The sequence below is a fragment of the Homarus americanus genome, unplaced genomic scaffold (assembly GCF_018991925.1).
Source record: "Homarus americanus isolate GMGI-L3 unplaced genomic scaffold, GMGI_Hamer_2.0 scaffold40841, whole genome shotgun sequence".
In the NCBI taxonomy this organism is placed as follows: domain Eukaryota; kingdom Metazoa; phylum Arthropoda; class Malacostraca; order Decapoda; family Nephropidae; genus Homarus; species Homarus americanus.
Window position 1 is genome coordinate 182,913 of NW_024739413.1, and position 25,680 is coordinate 208,592.

A 25,680-nucleotide genomic window follows, 5' to 3' on the forward strand; every position below is an offset into this window, starting at 1 on the left:
GATAGGCAAGCACATTATCTCCTTCAAGCAAACTGGAGTAGGAAAGGTCACGGTGCATTGTGCGGCGGTTCATTGTTAGCACATTGTGGAACACCGACCGACACGTGACACCGTCGGGGCCTGGGAGGAGGAAAGGTGCTTGCGTGTTTTTTGGTGGATGCTCGCGTAGCCGACGGAGCAGCGGTTGTGTGTGATATTTTTTCCGTGTTGTTACATCAGTGCTTGACCTGTGCACCAGTACTTAAATTGTGTATTATTGTGTTAACTATTAAGTCAGTTATTGACCTGCAACTTTGAACAAGTTTGATGCACTATACCAGTACTATGTAGTGTGTACCTTTACTGTTTTTCTGAATAAGTTTCGTAAATTTGTAAAAATCTTGACGTCTGTGAGTCGATATATTTGTGATTATATTGGTATTTAAGATATGTGTTCATTCTAAATCCCTGTTATGTACACAAGTTTACAGGTGTGTGGTGGTCTTTCTTACCTGAAGATGACAACAGCGTTCACCACATTTGCTTATATGACTTCCTTATGCTTACATTTTTATGTGATGCTAGTTTGTTTGTTAAAAATTTCTCCCGCCTCAGCATACTTGGCAAGCACTATGTCCATGATCTGTGCCAGTACGTGGACGAGATCTTACTTAACATTAACAGTTTGGTAGGAGTTACACGTCACTTTATGAAAAATCGTTTATTCGTTCCACATTTACCATACAAAAATATATCAGGTCATCTGGATAGGTTGGTCTCGTCCTCAGTGGTAGCCGTTGCCGTATTGGTTGAAGAAGGTGACAGCTGGGCCGTAGTATTTAGGGTGCTGAGCCTTGCCGTAGTAGCTGACCTTGGCCACGTAGCCCTTGTAGTGGTCAGCTGTGTAGTCCACCTGGGGTAGGAGAAACGTTGTTGTAAAGTTCTACGTTAAAATGTTGCAATAATAAAGATTTTCGTGACTTAAGAGATTGATTTTGTTAATAGTGTGAGGAGGTGGGTCGTACCCTTTGTTTGCGACCGTCGGGAAGGTCGACGGTGTAGGAGCCGTACACAGCTTTACCATCAGACTTCTCCTGCTGGCCGAAGTTGGTGCCCTTGTAGCCGTCATACACATTGTAGTCGTAGTAGTAAGGGAGCGGCTCCTGTCAGGGATAACATTTTACCAGGTTAAGATCTATTGAAGGAACATGGAAAAAAAATGCCACACAAACATGTACACTTAATGCTCCTTCGGTTATGGCAACATCCACCTAAATTTCAGCACCTTTTATTAACAGGCTCCTGCGGTGTGCTCAGTGGTGTTAGATTCGTCAAGAGTTGTACAGTATTTGGAATTTATTAGCGTGAGATATCCTTAACACACACACACACGACGTACCGATTTGTAGACTGGTCCGTAGCCGTCTGGTTCCGCCAGGGCGACGCCCACCACCACCAGGACCAAGCACACCTGAGGGAGAAGGTTCTTAATGAGTCCAGGGGTAATAATGAGCTAACACAGGGAATTAGTTAACTTAATTTTAAAGCTCATAATATTTTGAATAGTTAAGCCAATGAGTGAGACTAACCTTGTATAACATGGTTGTGTGAGGGTGTAGGGATGTCAGGCTGGAGGAGCAGGTGGAGTGAGTGACGGTGGTGGCGAGTCGTCCAGCTTATATACTCGCTGATGTTGACGATCATGGCTGACCCTGACGCCCCTCCCCCCCCCCCAACTCTCCTTCACATGGTCACGTTGACATTGACCAAAACTATTTTATGCACAATACAAACACGTAACATTAAAGACGAAATAAATCAGCCAACGTTGTGACAGTTTCAGGGAGGAATTTTTCTTCTTGTATTATTTTAATTTGCAAAGTTTCCTCTTATGATTTTTAATATACAGAAGCATCTAATGAGTAGTTTAATTTTCCCAAATCCTCAAAATCGGTAACAAAATATCAAATGGGTCGAATATTAAAAAGAAATGGTTACCCTTCTCCAATTTTTTTTGTTATATTGTTCAGATTTTGTGTACGTATGTGTGTGTCCATCCGTACATAAGGTTCTCGTTAAGACATATCCAACTACCATGTCCTTATTAGAAGTACGAAACCCCCTTATCCAACCCATTGGTCCTTACCTTAAGTCACAAACCCATTATTTAACCCCATAATCAAGTAGCATAATACGTAACCCCTTAAACTTCCCTAAAATCCCCCTTCATGGTTTATAATGGACGTCTTGCTTGTTAATTTTTTGCTAAGTTGAATAATTAGAATCAGGTGAGTGCACTTATACCTAAAACTACAAACACACGCACGAATACGCATGACAACGGCCCAAAATGAGAGCTTAGGATCTTCGTTTACACAGTGTGGTGGTGGTGACCTTGGCGTAGTTCGTGTGTGGTTGAAATCAGAAAGTGAGTTGGTGTGAAAACAATATACATATATACATTTCTCTCTCATACATATGCCCCAGAAAATTAAGAATTCATGATGGATATTGGGAGTTATTCATTCGAGTTTGTTATATGTGAATGGAATCTATTTATTTATTTGTTATTATTGTTGTTTTTATTATTATTAGTTATTATTGTTGTTTTTTTGTTATTATTGTAGTTGTTGTTTTGGTTGTTTTGCTGTGTATTAAGTACAGTATTTTTTTTAATGTTTTGGGAACGTACACTCAATCAGGCTAAAAAAATACATATACATACATTGTGAGAGCGTGAGCATTTAACACACTCTAGACAACAATGTGTGTCACATATTCGAAAGGCCGACGTAAAATTCTGTCAATTATTTCTGGCATCACTGTTACAATATGACAACACAATGTAAACTCGTCCAGAGAATACATCATACACTTAATGTATTGTATCGTGATATTATATTGACGAGTGTTGACGTAATATGAAGTGAAAATCTCACTAAATATTTGGAGAAAAAACCGTGTCGCGAAATAGGAAATTATCAAAAGTTATTTTTACGTATTGTTGGACCGCGGGAGTTTTTTTTTTTATTGTCATTGTTTTAAGAATTTTTAAAACAGCTGTATAGAAAATATTGAATGCACGCTGATTCTTAATTCCATACAACGAAATCATCATCGCAATATTGTATTTCAACAAGGTTCTGTTCCACCCCAGCTTTTAGACTCACATTGTTGTGAAAAGAAAGTCGGGGAGTTTATAACGGAATTGCGTAAAAGTGTTGTTTTTGAGACAGCTCCTCAATTGTTGAAGGGCGGACGAAATACAGTGATTCACAAAAGTTATTTTTTTTCGACATGTGATACAGACTGTGTTGGTAACTTGATAATGTGTAACGGAGGTTAGGTGGTGCGGTGGTTTAAGGGGGTTTTATCAGGGGGTTTAGTATTGGTCGGGGGTTAGTGGAGGTAGGAGATCAGTGTTGGCAGGGGTTCAGTGTTGGCAGGGGTTCAGTGTTGGCAGGGGTTCAGTGTCAACAGGTTCGACGTAAGCACGGGATTAGTGTAGGGAAGGGTTTAGTCTGTTTCAGGAGATTCAGTGTTAACGGATTCAATATTAGGCAATGGATTAGCGTAGGCAGGAGTTCACTGTATGTCAAGGACTCTGTTGACGGGTTCAGAGTAAAATTAGTGTACGCAGGGGTTCACTGTGTGTGTGTGTGTGTGTGTGTGTCAGTACTTTGGGGAAAAATTCCCGTGAAAATAAGTCCCGAGGTCAAGCGAAGTTGCTGGGGAATGGTACTGTACCAAGTCTCGACAAACAAAAGAGTCAGAGATCCTTATTTTTAAATGAATATCTTCTCGCGTTTACGTGGAGGAACCAACACTGGAAGACTATCACCACGTGTAGTAGGCCTAAGAATATATACTTGATTGTGTCACTCGGCTCTCTCACTGTTTCCTTGTGGCTGGGACATTTGACTCACATTAAACTATATATCAGGGAGTCTCAGAAAAATGTATACACGCTATCTTATAGATTTTTGTGAAGGTATCGTGGTTGCTTTTATTACAATACCAACATTGTCTTCACTTGCTGATGCGTCAGGTCTACAGGTGAGGTCTTATTTTTTTTTTTTTTTGAGACAACCTGTGTAGTAATCCCTGGGCCTACACTTCAACCACGTGGTTTTGTAATCTCTGATACGTGTTGCCCTATTCTATAACAGTAACTCTGCTCAGAGGTCAGAAACACCATTTTGACCTTAGTTTCTGTAATAATAGTCCTTTTATAGATTGTGATCCAATTGGTAGATTTATTGTAAGAAACACAACATAAATATTAGACAACCGGATCTGATAATTTTTATTTACACTTCCTGTATTACTACAAGAGAATATGTAAATTATATTTATAAATTTTCGAGGTTTAACTGTGTGTGTTAAACGTGTAATACTTTGTTGACCAGGTGCACGACTTATGAGGTACATGTGTACTTCGGTCGGTCTTGGTAGTGTTGTTGTTGTTGGTTTATTGTTCGGCCAGCTGATTGGTCATCTGTTTTAGAAAATGTAGATAGCGCTTAACAAGGGATAGACGAGTGAGAGTTTGATAAAGGGGTAGGTAGGTAAATGAGCTATGAACAAGGGATAGGGCAGTCTCCAGCAGCCATACTGTATATAGTGAAAACTCAATGGCATCGGGCGATGAATCACACACTATTCAAGGTTTATCGTTTATTTTTCCATAATTACCGTACAAAAATATAATATTAGTTCAGATGGAGTGTTCCTTAACCCCCTCAGTGGCCGTGGCCGTAGCCTTGGTGCTTGAAGGTGATGGCTGGTCCGTAGTGTTTAGGGTGCTGAGCCTTGCCGGAGTAGCTGACCTTGGCTACGTAGCCCTTGTAGTGGTCAGCTGTGTAGTCCACCTGAAGGGAAACAAAAGATTTAACATAATACAAATTCTACTGTGATGTGGAACTCAACAAGATGTATTTTATCAAGTGTAAACAGTGTGAGGAGGTGGGTCGTACCCTTTGTTTGCGACCGTCGGGGAGGTCAACGGTGTAGGAGCCGTACACAGCTTTACCGTCGGACTTCTCCTGCTGGCCGTAGTTGGCGCCCTTGTAGTCGTCGTACACGTTGTAGTTGAAGTAGTAGGGCAGCGGCTCCTGTCAGTGGTATTAACGTATAGTCAAGATTTCGAGAGTTTAGGCAGCAGTTCCGAAAGTTTAATTGTTTTGTATTGTCATTGTTTAAAAATAAATCTCAATATGTTCGTTTTTTTAACAATATTAGCTCAACTCCTTTCAGATCTGTACTTGTATACCATAAAAAATCTGTTTTGTACCTGACATTGTGATAGTTGACGAAAGTGAGAATTCACGATCTTGGGCAATGTAGTCAACAGTGCGTGTATGAAGAGTTAAATAATAAATTACTTGATAAAGATTAAACGTAAAAATAAACTTTCATTCTTGCTACTGAGTCATATTACTACTGAATTAATGTCATTCTTACGTAATTGCTTTTGATATACAAATAAATCCAGAGAGAACCAATGTTTCTTTCTCACAATTGACTGACGTTGGGTAACCTGTGTAATTCACTTTTGAAATTAGCTTCTAAAATGTTAAGGATCTGGGTACTACAGTTAGGTAAGGTTGTATCGTTGAAGTCTGAGTTAATATGATTTTAAAATTTATATATTGTTTGATATTAAATATTTTTAGATACACCGATACTTTTAGTAGAATGTTAAGACACGCAAGATTGCGTTCTCGTAATTACATATTTATTTATTTTTTGGTGCAAGACAATTGCATTTTTTAACTATGCTGTACTGATAAAACCTGATTGTTATGATTGTGAACCTTTTTTTATCAATTTTTTTTCGTTTTATTTATATCTATATGCCCACCTATCTGAGTTTTATCCAAATCTCCAAAAAAAAACTATATCTTATCTATATTCATTCATCCATTCATCTACCTACCCACATAACATACATTAATCCATCCATACATCCACCTACCCACACACACACCCATCCATCTACCCACATAACACATCCATTCAGCCCTCCATCCACCTACCCACACACATCCATCCATCCATGTACCCACACAACACACACACACTGTCTTACCGGCTTATAGACTGGCTCGTACACGTCAGCATATATCACCGCCGCGCTCACCACCAGCAGCGTTACGACGACCTGAGGGAAGGAGGTGACAGTGAGCACACGAATCACTACTGACGGAGTACTTTGAGTATAATTGTATTGTATATTAGACTCATGGATTGGTTTATGGTGGATGAATTCATTGCTGTGGTACGTGAGTTGATTTGTGTGAGTACAGTGGTGGTTGATGTGAGTACAGTGGTGGTTGATGTGAGTACAGTAGTGGTTGATGTGAGTACAGTAGTGGTTGATGTGAGTGCAGTAGTGGTTGATGTGAGGACAGTGGTGGTTGATATGAGTACAGTGGTGGTTGATGTGAGTACAGTAGTGGTTGATGTGAGTACAGTGGTGGTTGATGTGAGGACAGTGGTGGTTGATGTGAGTACAGTGATGGTTGATGTAAGTACAGTAGTGGTTGATGTGAGGACAGTAGTGGTTGATGTGAATGCAGTGGTGGAGTGGTGGTTAATATGTGTGAATTAATTTGGATATGATGCATGGATAACAGTGTATAATTCCTGAATACATTAGTGTTTGGCGAATGAATAGACAGCTGTACAATGAAGGCATGAATAAGCATACAACATACATTTATCTATACACAAGGGTGCGTTGTAAATACATGTTTCTTTTTTACATATTTTATAACGAGATAAAATTGGTGTATGAAGCTCACTCTCGCTCGTGTACTTGGGAGGAAACACCAGGAAGGGAGGTGTTCTTGTTACTACTTACGGCCGGATGAACTAATTTGTTTAATCGGCACAACATTAAATATCTAATAGTTGACGAGATACCTGATAAGAGATAAGGATGTGGACCCTCTTATGTCATGGTTGAGATGGAGTATAACCGATCTCATGTTTTATTTTAGGGATATTTGTAATTTTGGATTGTTTGTATTCAGATCCGGTTTGGGAATTCATATTTAAACTCTATGGTAGAAACTTTGGTCATTGAGTTTAAACGATGGAGATTATTTTGTGAAGTAAATAAGTCCATGTCAAGAAGAGTAACGTGTAATAAGACCAAGAGGAAATTTGATACGAGTGTTAAATAAATGGAATTAGAACTTTGTAAGTGGGGAAAAAAATATTACCTTGTCCTTAATTACAGTAAAACCTCCATATAACGGACTGTATGGAGATAAAAGTCTGTTATAGGGAGGGTCCGTTAGATGTGAAACCTCCATAATGAACAATATAAGTCTGAAAGTTCTTTATATCGAGGGTCCGTTAGATGTGAAACCCCCCATCTAACGGATTAAATGGCAAGATAAGTCCGTTATATAAAGGTTTCACTGTATGTGTTTATCAGAGAATCACATTTAAAATTAGAGATCAATAATGTTTGTGGTAATGGTATTTTTTAGATCAGCTTATGAAAGTTTATAATTATTTCTGCCTCTTGGTAATTTACAATTTCATGTGAAAATTTCATAAAAATAAGTTGAGTAATGCTTAATGAGAAAATAGATTTAATTAAAGTATTGAAATTGCATTGTAGTTTCCAGTTTCAGCAATTAATATCGTTAATGCCAGACTGTATTGTACTATACCAGCTGCTGCCATGATGTTAACTTTGACTGTTTAAGACTTGAGGTTTTCCGTCAACAATCAAAGAAACAGAATAATCGTGAATTTTTTTCTTTGTTAAATTTTCTGTTTTGTTGATAAAGTCTATATTTTTAATCTTGTTGCTGGAAGGTTAAGCAAGTTTCAAGTATAACGAAATGAATTTTTAATGATTTTAACACACACAAAAAAACTGTTTCAAGAGAGGAGATAAAGCTACATAAGTATGGTTAATATTAAACTTGCCTTGTGGAACATGTTGGTGACTTGAAGGCGTAGAGGTGGTGAGGAAGACTGGTACACTGATGCTGGCTACTGTGCCTTATATACCTGTTACTGGGGCTTTATGTGTGTGTGTGTGTGTGGTGCTGCACTCACCCCTCCCTCACATAGTGCACGGCTCACTGCTCGCTCACATCCACACTTGCCGTGCACGTGACACCTTGCGCCAAGTGACCTGTTGTGTCATATGTTTTTGTGACATTTGTCATGGAGGAAGGATAGAGAATGGAGATATTGTCTTTGTTGGGCTTTACTTGGCGTGGAAAATGGGTGTGACGATAAAATGGTGCCGAGTGAGGCAAGGTTCTACGTGGGCAGAGATATTCTTTATGTGATTGTGTGGGGATCTGTGTGTGTGTGTATGTATAAGGGTTACCGCCTGTGGTTAAATTATAACCTTGAGAACCAAAGCCCGAGAGAGGGGAAAGTGAAACATACAAGGAAAACTTTCTTCCTGTCAACATGCTCTCGTAACCTTCCCCTTCCTCCCTTTGTTTTAATCTAATAATTGACATATTGAAATCTAGGGAGATAAAACAACTAAATGTTATGGACCCCCTCCAGGTTCTCAGAGATTGCTTGGGCTGAGAATGCATGTTATTTTATCCCTGGATAGTGATGCAAGGTCAGTGGAATTGTGGAACTTGACTACCCATACATCTAAAGTCGTTTCAGTTACCCTGGAACCTAAATCTTTAAAGGACTTCATCCCTTGGTCGCCACACGATTAACCCTTCGAGTTTGAAAGTATAATTTAATAATAAAAAAAAAATTATGACCTGCATCTGGATAAAGTGTATCATATTAAAGTCTTCATAACCAGGGTTTGCAAATCACTCCTGAGGTTGAGTGACTAAAGGACCTGGTGAGACATGTGACCTCGCTTGTATGAGAGGTAGTCACTGAAGGATACATATCAACTGATACTTTGAGGACCTTTGAAGTTTTAGTGGACGTGGACGGATTATCCAGATTTTAATAATTCTTGAACTATTTTTTATTATATCGTTTTCTTTCGTTATGTTGACTGGTGGCTGCCGTCACCTGGTTTATGTTCTTATTTTCTCGTAAAACAGAAGTTCTGAATTTCTAGAACACCTGGTAGATTGCCTACAAGAAAGGATAATGCATTTGTCTTCAGTTAATATTCTATAACTCACATTAGGTCATTGAATTTTAGTTTCTCTTTCATTTTTCAATTTGCGTTTATACCTTTTAGTAAGTAGCGGTCAGTTTGGATCATATGTTTCATCTTTTGAGCCCTGGAAGGAAGGACGATCTGCCCTCCTACACCACTTGTTTACTTGTCGGCTGAGTCAACTAGGAAGTAGAGTATGTATTAACTGTTCTTAAGAATGGTCGGTATTTTCATCATTCTAAGTGTGTGTGTGTGTGTGTGGGTGGGTGTGTGTGTGGGTGGGTGTGTGTGTGTGGATGGGTGTGTGTGTGTGTCTATAGAATGATTTGGTAGTTACTTAGTTTCAGGTGTTTGTTGGGGGTCTTAACTATCCTACATAATGGTCTAATAGTTTCTCCTATATACTCCTGAATAATGGCCGACTCAACCTGTGTTTGTTTGATGTTGGTGAACTGTGATGCATCAACATTTTATAACAAGTCTGTGGTGGTTCTGTGGTGGTGTGGCGGGTGTCAGGTTCTTAATTCATAGAACACTCACCACCTCGACCACACCTGTACACTCCAACCCAGAACTAGACTTTACCTGAATTTCCTGTTTCTTGTGTGAGTTACCAGTATGTTGACTATGTGGTTCAGTGCATTTTAAGTTTGGTTATGGATAATGTATTAGTATGGTTTTTAGAATGTAAATTTCACCTGGTATTTCGTATTTTTGGTCAGGTTACTCAGTATGTTGACGTAATTCAATGCATTTTAAGTTTCATTGTGACTATTAATGATGTTATTAATGACTAATAGTAGCGTAATTTTAACGAAGATATTGTACTTAATGTAATTCGTATAACTGTAATTATGTATGAACAATATCAATTTTACTAATTAAGATAAATTGAGAAATTATTTGATTACGATGAGATCAATATATTTGTTTTTAATATATACATGATGTACTTTTGCTGCTTATGAGAGTAAATGCAATAGTTATGAAGATTGTTCCAGTAGAGTAATTAGGGAGACCATATCCAAAAATTTTTATATTAGTGTATATACTTATTTCTATTATATAGTTTATGTTGATTTATATATTTCTTCGTGTGTTACGATTTTAATTTGTATAACTATATATAACTCAGTCTGTTTTCTTATTTTCAGGTGAGTGTTCGGTGTTACTACTTATTCACGACTGTTAGTAAAGCAGAGTCCAGGTGATAGATTCTCAAAGGTACGTGTACTTTAAATTATCCTAGTAAGTGGAGACGTAAGGGAAAATCTAGCTGAATAACTTAGAAACTAGAACTTAAAAAAAATCAACCGTAATTAGAATCTAGAGTACAATTAAAACACACACACACACACCAAAAAGATATCCAAAATGGTATCAAAATTGCACACAGACTCTACCGTACTCAGAATCTAGAGTACAAAGCAGTGTGTTGGCGAGTTTTGTGTTGTGTACTCCAGCAAGCAGCGTAGGAGAGGCCCTTGCTTGTGTCTGGTGAACGAGTATCTTCCTCCTTCTTTGATGTGGAGTAAGTAAAAAATATTTCATTTTTAATTCTCACGGGTTTGGGTACTATAGTCTGTGTGTGTGTCTGTCGGACTTGTATGTAATATCATCTGTCTGTTGGGCTTGTCTGCCTGTCTGTCTGTCTGTCTGTCTGTCTGTCTGTCTGTCTGTCTGTCTGTCTGTCTGTCTGTCTGTCATGTGTGTCGCTTGTCTGTCTGTTGAACATTTTTAGGTTAATCTGTCATTCTTTAATTATATATATCTGTTTATTTGTCTGTCTGTCTGTACGTGGTCGTGTCTGTCTTGTTTTGGGGGGTCTGTCATGTTTAACAGTCTTTAAATAACGCTTGCTTGTCTGTTGTTGCTTCAGTTTATCTTTATTCATACATTTGGAACATCAATTCGACCAACTAATTTCAAGGGAATTTCAAGCAACTTATCACAAATGGTGCGTATGGATGGTTGGATGGATGTATGGTTGGATGGATGTATGGATGGATGAATGGGTGGATGGATGGATGGATGGATGGATGGATGTATGGATGGATGGACGGATGGATGACGTCACACACCTTACTCACAACACCCTTAAAACTAGCCCTCTCACAACTCTCTTATCCACAACTCTTACAACTCTTTTATTTATCTCCCTTAATCACCTTCCTCACAGCCGCTTGACTCTCAACTCTTCTACCACTCTTGATCATAACTAAGACACCAAATTCAGTTGTTAGAGAGTAGTTAAGTTTTTTTTATCTATGTAAAGTTTTTCCTGAGGTCACGCCTGGAGTGAGAGAAATGTTAACAGCAAGGGAGGAATCAATGGAGCCATTAATGACAATTCCGGTACATAAACCAGCACGTAAACAAAGAGGGTCTTGTTATGGTCTGGGATACTAACTCGTGTGAAGAATGTTTTATGGGTCATTTTTAGCGAAGTTAGGTAACCCGATGGTCTCATTATCTGACCTTACGGAAAGTGTTTTACCTGTGTTGGACAGTCTCTCTCTCTCTCTCTCTCTCTCAGTGGGATTTTTCACGTAATCAGTAAAAAAAAAAAAAAATCTGATAATACAAAATCGATTCACGTTTTAGCCTTGACAAATATATGAAACAGAAAAAAAAAGTCGTAATCCCATCGTGTCTAGGATGATACACAGCTCCTGACGGTGAAGAATACCTTCCTGGAGTTTGCCATTGATGGACAATTTTCTTCAGAGGACTTTCTCACGAAGTTGTGGAATCCCTGGAGCACGGGAATAGACTACATCGGTGAAAACACAAGGCGGCGAGCTTATTGGCTGCTTTCTTCTGCTGTCAGGTAGTGGGCGTGAGCTGTAGTGGTTGCAGGAGGCGGTGGCGGAGGGAGGAGTGGTGAGGTTGGAGTAGTTCTTTGACATGCACGCGGAGTGAAGTTGGGACTTAGTAATGGTGGTGTGTTTTTCTCGATGTGGTTTATGTTCTCTTCTCTTCTCTTCTCTTCTCTTCTCTTCTCTTCTCTTCTCTTCTCAATAGGATTAAATTAAACATTGGGAGAGTAATTTACCATATATTGTATACATAACTAAACAGGCAGGAAATATATAGAAATACATAATGAATGGAAGGGAATAATATACGCACAAATAGTGGACAAACGTAAGGAAATGAGGGAAGACGAAGAGGGAGAATGAAGGAAACACACTAAAAGAGATTTCACAAGGGAAGGAAAACGGAAATGGGGGAATAATGCAGAAGGCGACGAGGAAGAACTGAAAATGAATGATAATGAAGAGGAGGGGAGAAGGAGAGAGAGCAACAAATGAGGTTGTAGGAAAAGGAAATGAAGCAACAGAGGGAGAAATCATGAGACACCCACGGTAAAGAAAGCTTGGGCTGATAAAGCTTGAATTGAGAAAGTGTGAGTTGAGAAAGTTTGAGTTGAGAAAGTGTGGGTTGAGAAAGCTTGAGTTGAGAAAGATTGAGTTGAGAAAGCTTGGGTAGAGAAAGCTTGAGTAGAGAAAGCTTGAGTTGAGAAAGCTTGAGTAGAGAAAGCTTGAGTAGAGAAAGCTTGAGTTGAGAAAGCTTGAGTTGAGAAAGCTTGAGTAGAGAAAGCTTGAGTTGAGAAGGCTTGGGTAGAGAAAGTTTGAGTTGAGAAAGTTGAGGCAGGGTTGAAGAGGAAAAACAACAGTAAGAAAGGTATTGGAAAACATCATTGTGTGAAGTGTAACGCTGTTGAAGGTGAGGTAGAGGAGGGACAGGGGGGCAGGGGATAAGAATTTGTCTCCTCGTGGCCACAGAATTGACAAATAGCATTAAATGTTCTCCCCTTTGTGCTTCTTCTGTGAATTGTTTCCCGTGAAGGGTGTCTTAGGAGAGGGCAATAATATATATATATTTTTTCCAATAATGAGAATAAATCGACACGTATAAAACTAAAAAAAAAAATATGAATAAATCCCATTTTTCTTTCTGTTTAAGATACTTTTGTGAAGGATTTAATCTGATTTAATTTGTGGAGGAAAATAAATCGATTTTTCTGACTACTAAGATGACTACATGTAAATAATACACGAAACTAAGATTAGATTTCTATAGTTGATAGGCTGTGCGTCATATGGTTGGGTACTGCGTTGTTCCTCAGTGTTTAATAGAGAGAGGCTGGGGGTAACGGAGGGTGATGGAGAACGTGTCAACAAAACATCGCTTTGGTAATGTTATTGTATTTATTTCATATAATATTACAGTGTGACGGGAGGGTTACTTATGTAGTGTTAGTATAGTAGGCAGGAATGGTTACTTCAGAGCCTTTGTTTGCTTATTACTTGTGTAGTGTTACTTTAAAAGGGGGAGGGGGGGTGGAATCTAGCAAGAATCATCATCAGTAATTCTAGTCTTGATGGGAGGCAGGGAGCACTGATGAGGTGTGCTACTGTCCGTTACTGCTGAGGCACTGTCCGATAGTACTTGTGAGAGGGACACTTTCCAGGGATATAGCTACAGTTTCCTTCGATATCGTGTGGGTAAACTTAAACATGATGCACTTTCGGTGGGTGTCGGTCATCAGTACTTCCTGCTGGCCGTGGAACCGCCAGGGTAGTACACATCGTACTGGCCGTGGGAGCTGTAACCGTCAGAGTGCTCGGTGCGACGGTGTGACCCTCCGTAAGCGTCGTACACGTTATAGTCGAAGTAGTACGGGATGGGTGCCTGGCGGGGGTGGGAGGAAGACATGTTAGATCATTGCAAGATACGTAAAGACATGTTAGGATACGTGAGGACATGTTTGGATGCATATAGGGGTATATTAGGATACGTAAGGGCATGTTAAGATACATAGGTACAAGTTAAGACACGTCAGGACTTCTCAGGATACGTGGTGACTTGTTAGGACATGTTAGAATACGTTGCTACACGTTACGACATGTCCAGGTGTAAGTAAAGACCTGGAGACGTTCATTCAAGGAAGGCAGGAACTTACTTACCGGGTAGTAGGTGGGCTCGTACACGTCAGGGCTGGACAGTACCGCCCCCACCGCTATCATCACTAACGCAGCTATCACCTACACGCCAGGGAGACAGTGGTGTGGTTAGGTGGCTTCTTGATGAGGGTGTTGACATAGGTAATTATAAAAGGTTGTGTTAGGTGACTAATATGACTTAATTACAGGTGACTTATCTGACGTAATTACATGCAACATTTAACTTATTTATAATTGACTTACCTGACTTAATTACATATTTATTTTACATTACTTAATTAAAGGTTACTTATCTGACTTAATTACAGGTGACTTTTAGCTGACTTAATTACAGGTGACATGTCTTAATTACAGGTGTCGCTTAACTTAATTACGGGTGACTAATCTAACTTAGTTACAGATATTTAATTAATTACAGGTGACTTAGCTAAATTAATTACAATACAGATGACTAGCAGACTTAATTACAGGTGACTCAGCTGTAAGTCAGTCTGTCATTAATTATTAACGGTATTAGCTGTTAGAAGAGGATATTAATATATAGCTTTTATCAATTACTATCAATTATTGTAGCTGTCAGGGAGAACATATAGAGATGTCTCTTTTCTCTCGGTTTAGCTTCATTAGCAGAATTGTCAACATTATAGCTGGTAGGAGAGAATATATATGGATAGCTTCTATCTATCTATCTATCTATCTATCCATCTATCTATCTATCTATCTATCTATCTATCTCAATGGGTGTAAGCTGATACGAGAGGTGATTCGTAAGCTTGTTGATCTCTTGTGTCAGCTACTGGAATTCGGATCCCTGACTCAAGACGCACGCAGAAATTATCGTAACTGTTGGGACACAAAATCTATGGTTGCCCTTAAAGCTTAATCCCCGGGACCCTGATGCAATTACGGGGTGGGGTGGGCTGAGGGGGGGAGGGTGAGGTGAGGAGGGGGGGAGGGAAGGTACTGTGTATGTAAATTTGGACGCCTTCAAAATAACATGTAAATGCCCTGTGGAAAAAGTTCGTCGTAATGGTGGTCTCAACCTTCAAGAACATGTTGCGTCGTGCTGAAGTAGTTAGCTGTAGTGACCGGGAGCGTGGGTGAGGAGAGAGTGTGTTCTTCCTGTGTTGGTCGCTGTGTTTATATACTGAAGGTGTGGTGAGGGAGGGAGGGAGTTGAGGACCTATCTCGAGGTGTTGTGATTCCCTCCTCCTCCTCCTCACACCTGATGTTGATACCTGACGTTTATATCTCACACCTGGCGTTTATATCTCACACCTTGCGTTCACATCTCACACCTGGCGTTCACATCTCATACCTGGCGTTCACATCTCACATACACACCCCATACTGATACCTCACAGTACCAGCTGACTCACTTAGCAACCTTTACGAATGGGAGGGAAAAGCCTGGGGAAGTTGGGATGGGAGACTGGAAAGGTGGTGAGGTAGCTGGGGTAGGGGGTTGGTTAAGTGAGGGTAAACTGGGGTAGGGGGTTGTATTGTCAATTGGGGAGGGGTTGGTTAAGTGAGGTCAACTAGGGGTTGGTTAGGTGAGGGTCAACTGGGGTAGGGGTTGGTTAGGTGAGGGTCAACAGTGGGGGCTGGTTAAGAGGTCAACTGGGGTAGGGTTGGTTAAGTGAGGGTCAACTGGGGTAGGGGGGTTGGTTAAGTGAGGGTCAACTGGGGTAGGGGGTTGGTTAAGTGAGGGTAAACTGGGGTAGGGGGTTGGTTAAGTGAGGGTAAACAACTGGGGTAGGGGGTTGGTTAAGTGAGGGTAAACTGGGGTAGGGGGTTGGTTAAGTGAGGGTAAACTGGGGTAGGGGGTTGGTTATGTGAGGGTAAACTGGGGTAGGGGGTTGGTTAAGTGAGGGTCAACTGGGGTAGGGGGTTGGTTAAGTGAGGGTAAACAATGATAGAGGAAGATGGAAAGGAGTGAATAGAGTCGTGGAATTTATATTTATTTATTATTTATTTTTTGTGATTTGAGGGTTTTATAATATATATATTTTATGACCAAAAATCAACAAATATAATAATATGAACGTAGAAACAGAGCCCAGATACGTAAATACAATAACTATATTCAAATTTTCATTGCTAAATAACAGCTTCCGTCTTGGTTATAATAATACTGTACTGTATAAAGAAAAAATCAATTTGAATCCGTTTTGGCGTACATAGTGTGACAGCGGTACATCGACGTGACGTACAGTAAAGGCGGGGAGTTGTTTGTGACAGTCCGCCCTTCAAACCGTGAATAGCATTTTCTCTGAATGAAATATCTAAAGTAACCCATTGTTTACTGTTGAAAGAAATCTGACGTTTGGGAGTGAGTTTCTGCAATTCATTTCCTCCTCTTAAGAATTTTTATTGAGTATCGAAATATTTTTTTAGGCACCGGAATGATTTTTAAGAAAATTTATGTCAGTATAAGAATATTGTATTTGATCAACGGATTTTTGCGGTAGATTACGAACACTTTTTTTTACTGGACTTGTGGGAGTAGATTTTATAATGGAATGTGATGAAAATAGAGTGTGAAATTTGTTTTATATGTTGCAAAAATTCAAGTAACCCATATAAATGGAGTCGAAACACCCACACACACACACACACACTTGAGGGTGAAACTAATGAGATTAATCCTGGCTGTTTCACCTATAACGTAAATAAAAAAAAATTATATAATACTAATAATAGTAATAATAATAAAAATAATAATAATAATAATAATAATGATAATAATAATAATAACGATAAAACAATATATATATAATAACACCAAAGAGGAAAATTCTGAAGGTAAAACTTAACTGGATTTAGAGAGATACTTATATAATGTTAATAACAACATGAGAAAGTTATCCAATTTGACATGTTCACGGATCTGCAGTCGTCTACCATCTCGTAAAGGTGACAGTGGGATGAGTTTGGAAATACACTTAAGGAATATTGCAATTTCTTTAGTTTTTTTTTATTAGTTGCTTATCACTATGTAAGTTAAGAACGTAGTCTATATATATCAGTCACGCAAGTTGAGGGTAGGAGGAAGTGTGTGTGTGTGTGTGTGTGTGTGTGTGTGTGTGTGATGAGAGTATCTAATTATTTCACCTCATCTCTTACCCCATTATTTTTTGTAATTTTATTTTATTTTTTTTTACGTTGCCCATAACTGAGAGGTGAAGGTGGAGAGGTATTGTTTTCAGTCTTGTTTGTATCTATCTGTCTGTCTGTCTGTCTGTCTGTCTGTCCCTTCCAAAATATCTCGAGAATGAGTTTGCGGATTGGTACGTAAGTTAGAAGGTCAACATTATGAATTATTGTAGGTAAATGTTATATACCACTGCTCGAACACCTACATCAAGACCCTGGTGAATTGAAGCGCAGTAATACATCATATATCTCCTTAACCATCCCAGTCCCATCCCTCCCCCCCTATCCACCATTAGGTAATTAATAAATTCTGGTCTTTTCTTCCCAACTTTGAAATTGGTGGAGATAATCTGGATCTTTGAGGCAGCTCCCCCCTAATGAGAACCTTCTCCCATCCTCTCCCTTAATTACACATGGGCAAAAAAAGAAAAACCCACTGTCATCATCCTCTCTTCTCCCCACTGAGTCTTACCCAGCGCGCCATTTTTTTTTTAATTTCCAAGTGATCAGGCCTCTTATTAGTGTAAGAATTAGCGTTAGCCTCCCTCCCTGGAAGATATTAATATAATCTAGGCCTAGAGTTGTAAATTAATAGCTGTTGTGGTTATTAAATGTAACCTGAATTAGTATATGTCATTTGGAGTTGTAAACAAAAAGCTGAATTCTCAAAGTTGTTCCGAGTTTATGAGTTGAAAATCAGTGTGTGCCTCCGTAAGATATGAACATAATTATAATACCTATCTTATAGTGATTAATTAAAAGATGAAAATTACAAGTAGCCAGATTTAAGTTAGGTTAAAGAATCAGTGTCTGGTTGCTCCATATAATTATTTCACATACCGGTAATCATCGGTGTCGTGATATTTGAATATTAGATGATCAATCAGGATCACCAAAACAAGATTACACGTTTGCTATATGACGATAATTTATGTATTAAACCTAACATACGGTGGACGTAGAGTGATAAAAGATATTAATTGTGTAAGAATCCTTGTCTGCCTCGTAGATATTAAAACAAACTAAACTAAACCTAGTGTGGTTTGTACTATAAAACTTGTATTATAAAAACCCTGTGTGTACGTTTATCGCTAACAACTTGTAAAACCCTAGTGTAAATATGGTTGGTCTCGGCCTAACGAGACCCCAAGAGGGAACTTTTTTTCCTGGACAACTATAACGAAGTTTGATTAACTGGAGTGTACTGTAGTGTAGTCTGCCCCTGGTGAGGCCATTGTGTGTGGTGTTACGGGAGAAATGCTTATGTAAACAAGAGCAATGACTACTCTCCGTAATATTTATTTCAGAGTAAATATTCACACACACGCACACACACACACACACACACACACACACACACACACACACACACACACACTTACACACTTTAGGGCTCGCCATTGCCTAAAAAAATATTGAATAGAATAACATAATGGATACAGAATAAAAGTTGGATAATTTTTTTATGTAATCCTACACTAAATACTGAAGCGAGTATAAATCATTAGTTATAGTTTACACACAGTGAGAATTATATCGTTGTGTTCATATGAAAGTAAAGTTGTTTTAAATACTCTACTATTACCAATTACTGAAAGATTAGTCTATTTTTATTTCCAGTGATGAATAATATTAATTTTCGACTTTTGGTATAAAGTTTGTGTTGGTAATGTTTTTGTACTCATTATGTATGTATGTATGTATGTATGTATGTATGTATGTATAAACAGAGAACAAAAGATCGCTTATCTAGTTTTCTGGATAAATTTCTCTCGAAGTTCATCAAATTTCTCGGGTTTTTTTGGTATAAAGAGAACTTGTTTTGTTCATCTTTTCTCAACTTTGCACTAATTTGTTGAGTCACGTGACCACTACTACACTAACCACATACGTTGACTGATACTATTATGATGCACATGTGTTCATAAAGTTCACCGAATAGTTCCAAAATATAATGGACCAGGCAAGATTATTGACACGAGGCTCCCGACAACATTATACCATCTGATTTAATATGAATAATAGACTCGCAGATACATATCCCCTGTGGTAATAATAATGGACTCATTTACTTATAGTCTTATACAGTACCTCAAACATGATAGGACAGCGATAAGGAAAATTATATTAATAGATATCGGGTTCAGATTATGGACGAGTCGTGAAGTGAACCTTTATCCAATCTTGCTTTAAAAATATGGAATGGTTCCTCTTTTAAGCCTTTGTCGACTAGATGTGATATTTTGGCAGAGTGGATGAATATTGTGGACGTAGTGTTAAAAGGAAGGTATAACACCCAACTCGAAGAAGACTATAGATTTAAGCCTATTATTCACTTCACCAAGTCGCATATAAAAACAAATGTATCTGCATAAAGTGTACAAAATACTGTCTTAATCTAAACCAAGACATCCTTTATTGTATTTTGCTAGAAGTACCTTGTTTCACGTAAATTAGTCCGGGGCAGAATATCCATGAACAATCAGCGCTTAAAGCCATACCTATTATTTTACTATAATAAAATAATAATGTTACGATATTAAAATTCAGGACAGTTTTAAGATTAAGGAAACATTTATTCTTTGCAACAATCAGCTGAAAAGAATCATTAGTCCATTGTTCCAAAATTCTAGCCAAGTGCGTACTGTACTGTTTTGATTTAAAAGACTGTAACGCTCTTGCCAGAAAAAAAACCCACCCTCCCCTACATTCAATTTAATTATTTGTAGTTATACAGCTTAGAGTGAACATGCTGATAATTAATTCGAGAGATTATTTGAGCATTCAAAATAAACAAAAATGTATTCACATTTAATCAAGTGTTATTTACTAATTTTCCGTGGTGACGTCACCGCCGGTCAGATTCAGTTGTTTTTGTTGTTGATCGGGGTCAGTGTCGGCGCTGACCGCCAGTATATTGCGATTTAATTGAACATTAGGTTTTTGTAGTGACATCAAATGATGTCTAATTGCGAAGTTTAGACACAGTGTTTGATCTCATGAAGCATTGACGACTTGGTGCAAATTAAGGTGCTTGGGAGGTGGTGGTGACTGTGAGGTGGTAGTGACTGAGGTGATGTAAACAAAGATGGCTGATGGATGGACGCCTGACTCCCCCAACAAAGGACAAGGTATGGCTTAAACGAACTATTAGGTGAACGGGTTAAATGATTCCTGTGAGCTAGAGAGCAAGAATCTTTTTTTTTTTTTTGTAATTGTCTTCGTAAAATATAAAGTAATTTCACGCCTTGGAAGAAAAATTGTTTGACGACAGCTTAACATATTTAAAGAATAGGATGCATTCATTGACATTTAAAGGGTGTAGGGTGCGTTCATTGACATTTAAAGGGTGTAGGGTGCGTTCATTGACATTTAAAGGGTGTTGGATGCGTTTATTGGTATTTAAAAGTAGGAGGCTTGTAATTGTTAAGGTAAATTTGCATTGTCACACCGTTCACTTTTAGCAAGTAAAAAATATATTTTCTAGTGTATTTGTGTGTGTGTGTTTAGACCGAATATGACCTTCATTTTTGGCGGAAATTAGCCGTTTTTTTGCGGGGGGTTTTCGTTTGACGTTTTCCGAAAAAAGTGGCTAAGCGACTAAAAAATAAAAAAAAAACACTAGAAAACCAAAACCTAACCTAACCTAACTTAACTGACTCTCGCCATATGATGGAATCACCTATTTCTTACCTTATTGGTCTGGTTCTTGTTCGTCGTTGCATTCTGGGATTCTTACCCAACGTCACATATGTTGGTCTTTGCGATATTTACATTCCGTCTTGCTCTTAGTACACTTTACTGAGGCTGGAAGAACACCAGGCGATCGAAAAAATGCTATAGTTTCTACGTTTTTTTTTTCCAAAAACTCGCAATCAGCTCCATATACTTTAAGTGACGTTCATCGCAGACTTCCATGGTCGGAACTGAACTTGAATTTCAAAATATGAGAGACCCAAAATAAAACTCGATTTTGATTGGGCCAATATACTCTGAATTAGCAAAAACGCTTTTGATTGGCCGCGTGATGTGTACGGGTACGGGTACGCATGCGCGTCATGATTTATGAAGGAGACGAGAGACTCGCAGTGATGGGTGAGACGCAGACGATAATGACGGGAAATAATGGAAGAAAATAGAAATTTATTTGGAAAAGCTATCTCCGTTATTATACATTTCCGCCGGTAATGTAATCGATGAAAATTGTCTTATAACTAGACGTCTTATTCGAATATGATAATAGATTAGTGGTAGGAATGAACGGTGTAAACGCAATAATATCATTGTCAACTTCAGTGTCGTTAAATAACAATCACCGATGTTTTCTTTCTACACCGGGGATAAAAATGCAGTACGTGAGATATCTAGGTTAACACCTAGATATCTCGATGGGTCGTTTGTAATATGGAAATAATTATTAACATTTCTTGAAGTATCAGGTTTCTGCTGCTTTAAGTTCGTCAGATTAGGTTAGGTGAGAATGAATTTTATTGCATTGTGATGAGACAGGTGTTTAATGAAGCGTACTCGTAGGTATTGTAAGTAGACGAGTTTTAGTGAGGAACTTGCGGAATTTAACCTATTAGTGTATTTCCTTCGTCTCCTTCCCTATTGTATTTATGACTATAATAGAAATAAAGGCATCGCATATTTGTTTGGTCACTGATGCTTGCTTCCGTCATCAGCCTACACCAATCAGGACGAATTCCAAACAATGACGTCATCAGTTCCGACGAAATCCAGACAAACAGCTGAATTGAAGATAGACGTGGCTGTTTGTTAATGTCTCAATACAGTATTACGGTACCTGGATCGCAGATTTGATAATGTAGTCTTCAAAAAGTTCGGGAGTTTTTAAATGAAGTCGATGAACTGCTGTTGATCACCGCCATTTGTTTCATCATGAAAACAGGACTATTGAAGACTAAAGTATTTTTTCTTTATATTCTCATATTTGACGCCAAAAATCTTAAATTTTATACATTTATTACACAGTACTAACCTTCAGTACGGAGACAACCTCACCAAATAATCATCGATCCACTAAAATCCTCGCAGAGGTTTTAACATATGGTTCTTATTTAGGGAACCATGCGTTCAAAATGCAGAATGAGAATGGTGTATTTAAGCTACTGAATATTGAAACATGAAATGGAGTGAAGTTAATTATGAGCACACTTTTAATGTCAAGAAACGATTTGATCACTGTCTACTACATAATTATTGAGATCCTGTAACCAAAACATTGGCGACACTCAACGGCAAGTCGCCCATTTCATTTAGAAATCGTCGTATTTTGACAAATTGATTTCTCCGTCTACAAGCCCACTATTGTAATATTAAAATGGTAACGACTTATTACCTAGTCGCAAACGTCGTAGTTTAACTGAGGAAGGAAGATACAGTTGTCATTGTTTGTAAGTGATTTTCATTTATTTGATTTTGAAATGTACATTTTGTAAAGCCTAAAACAGAATATACTGTATTTCAAATTCAGTGTTGTGGGTAGCTGAGAGTATCATTACGGCTGGACGCCTGCTGTAATAAATACGGTACAATATTTGATATCCATAACTTTTAATATTTTCATTTTGCCGAATTATTTGTACTGACCTTTACCAGATTTTAGTGTTTTCGTTGTCATTTATTTAACCAAGTTTAGAATAAGTTTACATTACCATGGTGTATATCTTGATCTGTTTTTTTTTATGCATTTCTCTATTTAGGATCGCTTATAATAGTCATACATGTAGGAGATATTATTTTATTATTTATAATATATAACAATAGATAACATCAAAAAAGGTTTAGTAAGGTGAACTCTCGTCAGTGGCCGTAGCCTTGGTGCTTGAAGGTGATGGCTGGGCCGTAGTGTTTAGGATGCTGAGCCTTGCCGTAGTAGCTGACCTTGGCCACGTAGCCCTTGTAGTGGTCAGCTGTGTAGTCCACCTGCAGAAGTTACTAGATAGTCTTAGGTACACGTCATGTGGGTGAAAATATATGTACCATTGTATACCTTAGCTAATATTCACATGTCTACCCACATTACATGATGTGTGTTAATGTTGACACAGTTTATCGGTATGTGTGGGAGAAGCAAGCAAATAATATAATATATTCAAACTGCCTATAGTTAAGTGTCAGACATTATTATTTACATACTACGACCTGAATATTCATGCACACAGGAAAGTTACATACATCTGTGAGTTGTTTGTTCAGATATTGTAAACAACAACCATGATGCAGTTAAGTTTATTTTTTTTAGCAAATGTGTTTACCTTTTGTTTGCGACCGTCGGGGAGGTCGACGGTGTAGGAGCCGTACACAGTTTTACCGTCGGACTTCTCCTGTTGGCCGTAGTTGGCGTCCTTGTAGTCGTCGTACACGTTGTAGTTGAAGTAGTAGGGCAGCGGCTCCTGGTGAGGTAAGTTTTTAATTTTTCAAAAGCAGAATATAGGAGTAGACACTCGTACATATAGCGCGTTTTGGGCACTCTGCCTGTTAACTTTGATATTTAATGTTAACAATGTTACGATGCCATCTGTGTACCTCGTCTTGTAGGCGATGTGTTGGGCTAATATCGCACTCGCTGGTGCGTCGTGAAAAGCACTGTGTACTGTCCCTCATGTGTCGACAGATTGAATGCCAGTTGTTTGAATTAAAGTACCCAACCATTGTGTCGTAAAAGTAAACGAACATTGTTATGGGCGCACAGTGTTTGTTGTGTCGTGAACAACTTTGGCTTGTAGAAAGAACTTAAAAACAATATTCAACTATATACCATTTTCCTCCTCGAACTATAAAAGTGTGGGATATATTGCGTTCTCGGATCTCTTGCAACATATCACAAGTTTTCTATTTATGTATGTTACTGTTCTTTGTGCTTCTGGTAAACTTTGGTACAAATTTATAGAAAATTATTTGTTTTCCTATGATGTAATACACTATTCAAATGTTTCACTGTTTTCATACTCACGGGCTTGTACACGGGTTCGTAGACATCTGCCCGAGTCAATGTTGCCCCCATCACTACCACCACCATCACCACCACCTGCAAGAGTAATTAATTTCAAACATTGATATCCAGTGACAGATATGCCGGGCTGGGATGTTGATTGTGTAGTTATTGGTGTCAATGAATTGGAAATGCATATGTGAGCGTTCCGTACAAGCTGATATATTTTTTCTGATCCAGTTCATTTGCCTTCGGGGTATCCGTTTTCATATTACAGCGCTCAGTTAGGTCTGGGAATACAATGGAAGAGAATACAGTAGTAGGAAGTTTTGACAAATACAGCGTGCGACTTGTGCTGTATTGTTACTGGAACTAAATGGGGAATGTTTTAACTGAATAAGGAACGTTGTAGCAATCCCAAAGTCTTTAGTCATGTGTGGCGTCCAAGGGCAGTACCCTGGCTTTACCAAGACAGAAAATTATAGAAAAGATTTTAGTGATAACGCAGAAATAGTGTTAATTATATACGGTAATATTTAATAATAATTACTCAACTTAAAGTGAATAATAGAAATTTATAACGAAGCTAAATAGGATTCAACTACCACTGGAAAATACCAATAATGACAATACAATCATCGTGTACTGTAGTGTATATGATATAAGCATTCTACAGTATATTACGATAAGTATTAATATTTAAATTTTGACCAGTTGTTTCGAATGACGATCACGTATCCTAGTAAGTAATTTAATCTTGATGACATTATTATTCCTTTGTTATCCATTGTTTTATGCCGCAGACCCACGCTACTACAACTTGCTTTTGTGTTGACACCATTACCTTGAAGAACATAATGCACGAGGGGGGAAGACTTGGTTGTTGGTGCTAGGCTGTGCGAGTCGCTGTGGGCCCTTGAGGTGACTGATATAAGACAAGGTGCTGTACTGCCTTTTATATACACGGGTACCACAACTAAGACGTCAACCCCTGCTACCTCACCTCTCCCTCACATCTCGTCCCCCCTCCCCCGCCCCCCCCCCCTCTCCCTGCTCGCACCTCATATCTTTCATATAACGTGCAAGAGACACGCTTCGTTTCCTGTTTTTTTTTCAGCGTTCACTTTCTCACTTTCACGGCGTGGGGACTGTTCAACTAGCGTAATTTTCATGTTACAGGTATAATTACCTTAACTAGATTTAGAATTAAGTGAATTGAGTGCAATCATATGCTTTAGTTATTTTATATAAGAGTGTGTGTGTGTGTGTGTGTGTGTGTTGATGGCTGCCGTTCTGTCTTTATGTTAGGTTAGGTTTCATTTAATGTTGGAGCACGTATGGGAGAGTCATTCGTGTGTTCATGGGTCTCTCTCGCGTATAATAACATCGGTGTTTACATTTTTTTGATGAAACAGTAAAGCCATTTGACCAGTGATATATGAAAGAATTTTAATTAAAATATTTTGCGTTGGTCGGTTTATTTTGTCCTGGAG

General features: G+C 38.5%; 1 protein-coding gene across 4 annotated transcripts; it reads right to left on the reverse strand.

The window, feature by feature from the left end:
• Positions 1–685: 685 nt before the first annotated feature.
• On the reverse strand, positions 686–25,110 carry LOC121874739 (pupal cuticle protein Edg-84A-like). 4 transcript variants are annotated; one of them, XM_042379017.1, is made up of 5 exons: positions 25,032–25,110; positions 24,209–24,283; positions 23,511–23,648; positions 23,119–23,178; positions 686–832 (listed from the first exon to the last, which is right to left on the reverse strand). In XM_042379017.1, the coding sequence occupies exons 1-5, from the start codon at positions 25,041–25,043 to the stop codon at positions 764–766; spliced, it is 354 nt and encodes a 117-aa protein (XP_042234951.1). In that variant the 5' UTR covers positions 25,044–25,110; the 3' UTR covers positions 686–763. The 4 variants fall into 4 exon arrangements, with proteins under 4 accessions (XP_042234951.1, XP_042234953.1, XP_042234952.1 ...); XM_042379020.1 differs by lacking the exon at positions 686–832 and adding an exon at positions 4,642–4,732 and having other exon boundaries at positions 23,067–23,178; XM_042379019.1 differs by lacking the exons at positions 23,119–23,178; positions 23,511–23,648; positions 24,209–24,283; positions 25,032–25,110 and adding exons at positions 4,956–5,093; positions 6,071–6,142; positions 7,930–8,016 and having other exon boundaries at positions 686–892.
• Between the last annotated feature and the right edge of the window lie 570 nt (positions 25,111–25,680).

Excerpts from the sequence above, each read along its gene's own strand:
- LOC121874739 (XM_042379017.1), bottom strand. Across the intron at positions 23,649-24,208 it reads ACGAACCCGTGTACAAGCCC|GAGCCGCTGCCCTACTACTT; the intron begins GTGAGTATGAAA and ends TTACCTCACCAG. Across the intron at positions 23,179-23,510 it reads CCGACGGTCGCAAACAAAAG|GTGGACTACACAGCTGACCA; the intron begins GTAAACACATTT and ends TAACTTCTGCAG.